General features: G+C 40.6%; 1 protein-coding gene across 4 annotated transcripts in view; it reads left to right on the forward strand.

Moving 5' to 3' along the window:
• Positions 1-6,930, forward strand: part of ANKMY1 (ankyrin repeat and MYND domain containing 1) — an 87,179-nt gene that overhangs the window by 17,041 nt on the left and 63,208 nt on the right. For 3 of the 4 annotated variants that reach the window (XM_025209819.1, XM_025209822.1, XM_025209830.1), the window contains exons 4-8: positions 175-391; positions 974-1,138; positions 1,686-2,074; positions 3,357-3,528; positions 5,329-5,469. In XM_025209819.1, the coding sequence (XP_025065604.1) occupies positions 175-391; positions 974-1,138; positions 1,686-2,074; positions 3,357-3,528; positions 5,329-5,469 (1,084 nt within the window). The remainder of the gene's footprint in view (positions 1-174; positions 392-973; positions 1,139-1,685; positions 2,075-3,356; positions 3,529-5,328; positions 5,470-6,930) is intronic. The other variant, XM_025209837.1, reaches the window with a different exon arrangement.

A 6,930-nucleotide genomic window follows, 5' to 3' on the forward strand; every position in this document is an offset into this window, starting at 1 on the left:
AAAAAAGAGTGGCGTGATCACATGAGCAACCCCCCCCCCCCCCCCCATTTTTGGAGGCTGATTTTTGAGGAAAAGCTGTGTGATGTATGCAAGAAAATATGGTGATTTTTGCAGCTATTGAGGCTCAATATTTTAAATTTCTTTTCTGAATGTTTTTTCTTTTTTTCTTTCAAGGCATTGTCAGGCAGAGATCAGCTGGGATATTAACTTCATTCTGAATGGAATTCGAGATCCCTTTGGACCTAAGGGCCCCAAAGAACTTGCTTCAGAGCAGCTGATTGAGAAAGCAGCAGCAGGAGACTTCGAGACAGTTTATGCAATTCTCAGGGATGACCTTGCTCACCCAGATGTAGCCGATAAGCATGGGTACACTGCACTTGCTGCTGCTGCTGTAAGACTCTGAATAGGACTCTTCACTGTATGAATGACGACATGCAGATGAGGCCTGTTACATTCTTTACAACAGTGGATTCTTCTCTGTACACATTGTTAGGTGTTGTAAGTTATTTAAGTAAAATCTTTTCACACAGGCATGTGCTTTACAAATGTAGAGCTCACTGTTGTAAGGAAGTTGAAACACCATAGTAACTGCTCCAGTTTGAGAATGCAGATTTAGTCATTGATATAAGTGAGTGAAACTCTTCAATTTTGGTGCTTTACAGTGAAATATTTCTGCCTTGTTTTGAAAGTTTTATTGGTTTTGCCAGCCTTCCAGTCACCTATAGAAAATCACTCAAACTAGTGAAAAAAACTGTCAGACCAGTAGGAATGCTGTTAAGTTAGCAAAATTGCAGTTCAGCTTAAGTCAGCTGCAGCATTTTGAGTCTGTTTTGAGGCTTTTTCTAACTTTAACCACATGCGTGGTTTCAGTTCCATTCTACCAGGAAAACTATAATGATATAGGTGATTTCAAGCATTGTATCATATTGGATCATATCTCATAAGAAAATAATCCAAGCACTTCCATCTACAGGTAAATTACCACAATGACATCATCAATCTTCTTCTCAATAGTGGAGCTGATGTGAACAAATGCAATGATGAAGGATTATCAGCTTTATCAATGTGTTTTATTCTATATTACCCAGTGGAATCATTTAAGACTAATATTGCTGAAAGGAACATAAATAAATATAAGGTGAGTTTATTATTAATCTAAACTAGTAAAATCAGAATTTCTCACTCAAATGTGTCACAGATCTGCTTTTAAAAATTAATTTACTGTGAATATAGTAGTAGGATAAGGTTAATTTTTTACATTTCTTGACTCAGCAGTAGGAGAGTATGTTTAACACTATTGAAAACTCTTATTTTCAGTGTGGTAACACTCTCAGGATCCATGTTTGGGATTAGGCTGGAAATCATGGGGGGTCTCTAATGCTTTTAAGGGAGTCTAGGAACTCGGGTACAGAGATCCCAATGAAATTCCCTGGCTTACTAATGATGGAGAGCAAGCAAACACTATATGCTAAAGAACAGAGTTTATAAGGATTTGAAATTAAGACGGAGTAAAATAATCTAACATAACTCTACCATAATATAACTAGTTCCATTATTTTTGTATGGCTATCCATTAATTGTTACATCCTAATGTTAGCATATGATTTACTTTATTGAAGATAAGACTTTTCCATATTTATTGCTTCAGGTTTGTGATTTTATTTGTTGTTTTAATTGTTAAATAGGAAGCACAGTCAGTATCTTCAGAAGCTGCTTCTACACTGGCAAGAGTATGGGAACATTCTACAAAACAGAAATGTTTAATAGACACCATTCGCCAGTCAGGCCTCGTATCTCCAGTATCCAGGGAAAGGGTGGAGTTTGCTGTTAATGATGAGATAAGAACATTAGATGAAACTGATTATGCAAGCTTAGAAAAGAGGACCAACTGCAGCATAGAAACAACCTTTGACTCAAGCCGTAGCGTTCTCAACTATGAAATTGAGGTTACTTCAGAGACCTTGCAGCACACTGCAAAAGCTTTCAGCCACAGTTTGCTAAAAACAGCCTCCTATTCCTGTGGACTCAGTGGAAATGAAGGCACAATGAGAAAAATGGCATTATCTATATCAGAGTAAGTTGTACTCAAAACAGCCACCTACTGTGGTCTGACAAGCTTACGTAATGCCTGGTGGGCCCTGTTGCCTAGGCAGAGCAACATCCAGTGTTTCTCATGTTCATGGGTGGAGTAGCTTTCAAAGAGACAGAAATCGGCAGGATTTCTATCGAGCAGAGGAGAGCAAATTGAACAATGCCACATAGATGTCTTCAGTGAAGTGCCTCCTTGAGGGAAAAGAATGAGATTACTCAGTTTATTTCTTCTTCTCAGTTACATTTGATCTTCATTTAGTGAGGTTGCATGTTGCCTATCGATAGTACATGTAATCTGCTGCAGCATAGATTGAAGTGCAGTAACTAACTGTCTCACCCACATAGAAGATGAGGAATCCCGTGCTGGTTGTGGTGAATGGCCTTAGGGGGCCTTATCTTGCCGTTATTCCACATGTAGAATTATCAGTTAAGATCCTGAAAGTTTTATCATGACTGATGGTAATACATCTAACATGAGGTTAATTTTCAGAGCAGGGTCTTAGCTGCATCACTACTCTTGATATCATTAGTTTACTTTTCTAGTGCATCCTAGATCATGCATGTGTTTTTTAGAGTGGACAGGTGGGTGTATGCAAACTGTTTGTTGGAGCATGAATGTATGTAGAATTACAGGGCATATGGGTAGACATTTAGTCATTTTCATACTTTAGAAGATTATCCATATGACTCTCTTGAACGTCAGTATGAGCTGTAGCATTCCAAGGATAAGTTGTATTCCAGGTATAGGAGTAGCTGAGCTAGTGCACTTCAGGAAGTCTCCAGACCAGTTGGCACTGGTTCTTCTTGCTGTTGTTTAAAGAAAATATGGAGAAATGGTAACATCTCCAACTGAAAGTCTCCGTTGTGTTGGGATGGATAAATGGAACACGCTTAATCAAACAGAATTCCATGGCCCCAGGCAGGGATCTTCCATGTTTGTAGCCTCTGGGTTCTGAACATAGGGACAGTTTTTTTGATACTGCTGCTTGGTAGTCAAACTTGCTGAAAGGGTTTGGAGTAAGAGGGGCCATAACCCACCACTCCTGCATTTCATAACACTGCTGTCTTTGTAGCTCATGTATTGTCCATCTGGAGTGATATAGCAGACGTGCTTCACTTTTGCTCAAGTATGATCTTTTGTATCTGAATCTTGGAGTCCAGTGTTGGAAAATATGGCCCTGAATATGTTTTGGACTTTTTTGCTTTGTTTATTATTAGTTTGTAAAACAAACAGAGTGTTCTGAGATTTACCATAATGACTCTAGACACCAAAGACGATGGGAGACAATCAAACTGCTGCTTCGCAGAGGTGCAGATCCCAACACTTGCCGTGTCCCATTACCAGTTCTCTTCTTTGCTATTAAAGCTGCAGATGTAAATACAGTGAAACTACTCTTAGAAATGGGAGCACGGACTGACATACGACTTCCCTTTAAGGTAACACTGCAATTTTACTGGATACTGATTATGAGTAACTCCAGACTTGCTGTTAGAGATGCAACTTTAACAGCTCTGTGTAAAGTTTAATACATTTAATGAAATTCCAACTGTCAGGTTCAACTTTAGATTTCTGAAAGAGTCGTTTAAAGAAACTATTGTATTAAAAACCATGTAGCTTAAAATAAATATTTAGTCAATTTTGGTTTTACTTTTTGACGGTGTTTATTTTTGACACCAACAAGAGAACATTTAAAAAGTTGAGTTTATTTACTATATACATATGTAAGTACTTCTGGCATTTCTCTAAATGGGGGAAACAAAGATAGACTCGTCAGTGTAACTTCCTTCTGTAGTCCCCCTAAAGGGTGTTAGACTGCTGCTTTTGGTCTTCATGCCAGTGTCTGATCCTAATGAGAACTCCACAGACCAGTTTCTATACCATCAGCTTCAGGAAGGAGCATCTCATGCCAGCTCCTTGTGTTCCAACTTCTCTTCTAACCATAGTGCCTGAAGGAATTCCTCAAGGTGTTTGGTTTACCAGAGTCTATCGTGATGTCATTAAATGTCTTCTCAAATGCACATTTCACTATAAAGTATCTTTTTTTTTGGTCTCCTAGTGCTTTGTTTGCCACAAGTTTGTTTTTTGAAACATGTTTATTTCGGAGTCTATGAATAATAATACCTAGATCTCTTAGAGCGTTGTTCCTCAGTAGATGTCAGAATATTTGACAAAGAAATCAGTATTATTGTTGCCAGTGATGGTGCCTGCACCCCTCTGTAGCTCCTACTAAAAGCTTCCTGCCCTGGCTCCAGTGAAAGTTGTCTTTCCTTTATTCCCATTGCACCCCTACAGAACAGTAGCCTGGCAGATTGTCCCAGGACTTGGCGGTCATGCCCATGGATTGACTCAGCTGTGAAGCTTACTGGCAGATGGAGGACATAAAGGCTGTACTGGTTTTTGCTGGCACTTTCTGGAGGTCCAATACAGGGCTAGTCTGAAAGGTCCAAAGTCTTTAATGATCCAGGAGTCCCCTGTGGTTCAGTGGTAGACTCCTGGTCTACCACACAGGAGACTTGAGTTTGATTCCCAGACACTTATACAACTACAGCCATGGAGGCAACAAACATCTGCACTCAGTCTGGTCTTTGGATTCTGTCTTAGTGGCTTAAAGGGAGGATGAAAGGTCTGGATAGCCTCTATTCTTCCAAAAATTTCTGCCCAGGAATATGCATCAAAGATCTGGATGGTCCTCATGCATACACCATGATCTAGGAGGATTGATGGTTGCAGGCGTCACCACCACCACTTTAATGATCGAGAGTAATTTCCCCAATGGATTAGCACAGCCAGGTGTTGAGGCTGGTGCCTCACACCACACTAGGGTTACTTACCAGGTTTCCAGAATATTTTCCCAAAGCAACAACTTGTGCATAGGCTTGCTTATGAAGCAGGTGCCAGGATTAGGCCTTCTACCTTTTGTCTCATAAATGGGCTCAAAACAATGATACAAGAGTAATGGTGTTTTGTAATACATTCTTTTTGAGCTGGGGTGTCTGTGCAACCATTTCTTACATCAGTTAAATTTTTCATTTTGGAGGGCATTAGGGTGAACCCACCCTAAAATTGAGGCAGAAGCATTGATTGAAGTGGTACTTTAACAGAGCACAAACATAATCCTTTAACTCTGTTTTTGTTTCTAGGCTAGTATAGATAGGGCCTAGGAAGAACATACAGTACCTAAATTTTAGATGCTACTTGTGGTGGCCAAGAGTCTTATTGCTGCATTTATTTTTCAGCTAGGAGGTTTAAGTCCTCTTCATATTGCTGTAGCCATTCCTGGAGAAGAAGGGGTCAAGATAACAGAATTCATCCTTCACTCGGCTATAGATCCTGATGCAAGGGCAGAAGATAAAGATGATATGTATGAACAAGACAGGGTGAGTTGCCTCATTAGCTCAGTCTCCCCCAACTGTTGAAGTGCAGGCTGTATGGACTTGACTCCCTGCCTGATGGATTCAGAATGAAAGCTCTGGACCCTGTGGGAATAATTGTACTTCTTTTTAATCAATTTGAAGTTTTATTGATGTATAATAGTGGGTTAAAACATGTACTTGGCTTTGTTGCACTAGAATACTTATGCAGAGGCATCGTGAGTGTTAGGCACAGGCTAGAAATCTGAAGTTTGACTTTGGTAGAGCGCATATAATCACTGTCTCTTGGAGGCCCTCTAGATGTTCAGGTAAAGGCACATGTCTGACGTGTGAGCCATACAATCATATCTCCTGCCATGCCACATGTACACAACAGAAGGTGTGATTGTGGGATCCAGCATCAGATCCTATCACACCTTATTGCCATGAGGCACTGTCAGGACCTAGAGTTCATAAGTGCAGGACTCTAGGTCCTGGCAGGTGTAAGGCACTACTGAGACAGAGTTCCACCAGCTGTGGGACACTTGGTCCTAGCAGCCATGGGGCACCGCCAGGATGGAGACTCTTGTCAGCTGCAAGACTTCTTCCTGGCAGCTGTGGGATACTGCTGGGGCTGAGAGTTCCCTTGGCTACATGACTCCCAGCCCTGGCTGCACATTGTGCACCCCTGCATCTGGGAGCCTTGTCAGCTGATGGGGCTCCCAGCTATGGTGGGAGACCCTGTTATATGTGTAAATTAAAGCTGAATAGAAACCAGCTATAAAGTTAGTACATTTTCAAGCTCTAACTTTATAACTGGATGGACCTTTTATGGCATGATAGTTAGGTATAACCAGTCTAAGTGAATTGCATAATTAACCAGTTAATTGTGTAATACATGTAAGGCATACAGGGGACCTTGGAAACAGATATCTTTGTGGACTGGACCTGCTTGTTCCACCACCATGCAGGCAGCCTCAAGTTGATTTCCCTGGGTTTGAATCCAGACTCCCTCCGCTGGACCACTGGGGCAATGCCTCCAGAGTAGAGTTATTTAAAAAGTTTGTCTGAGGTTTGGTTCTTCTTTGTATTTCTTTAATAATTTTGCCAATATAAAACTGTTTTAATGTTCATGCAGTTATACTAAGAAAGAATCCTTTTCCTGGTATGATATATTCAACTCAAGGAACAGCTGTATAGTTTGGGGGTACAAATCAATGTGCATATACTAGGAGAATTTGCTGGTATTGCTGTACTGGAAGAACTTTTCACCATAAACTAGGTGTAAGGTGCATGACTCTGCACAGCAGAAAACTTTAGCCTGTCAGGGTTTTCTCTCTCAAATTGCTGGCAATTTGAAAGTAGTTTAAGTTCCAGTCAGTGGGAAGACACTGACCTTTGTTTTAAGTCATCCGTAGTGTCCGATGCACTGAATCTCCATTCTGTTTGACTCCTTCAGAACTGGTGCTTCCCCCACCATTTCAGCAG

Source organism: Alligator sinensis, unplaced genomic scaffold (assembly GCF_000455745.1).
Source record: "Alligator sinensis unplaced genomic scaffold, ASM45574v1 scaffold237_1, whole genome shotgun sequence".
NCBI lineage: Eukaryota > Metazoa > Chordata > Crocodylia > Alligatoridae > Alligator > Alligator sinensis.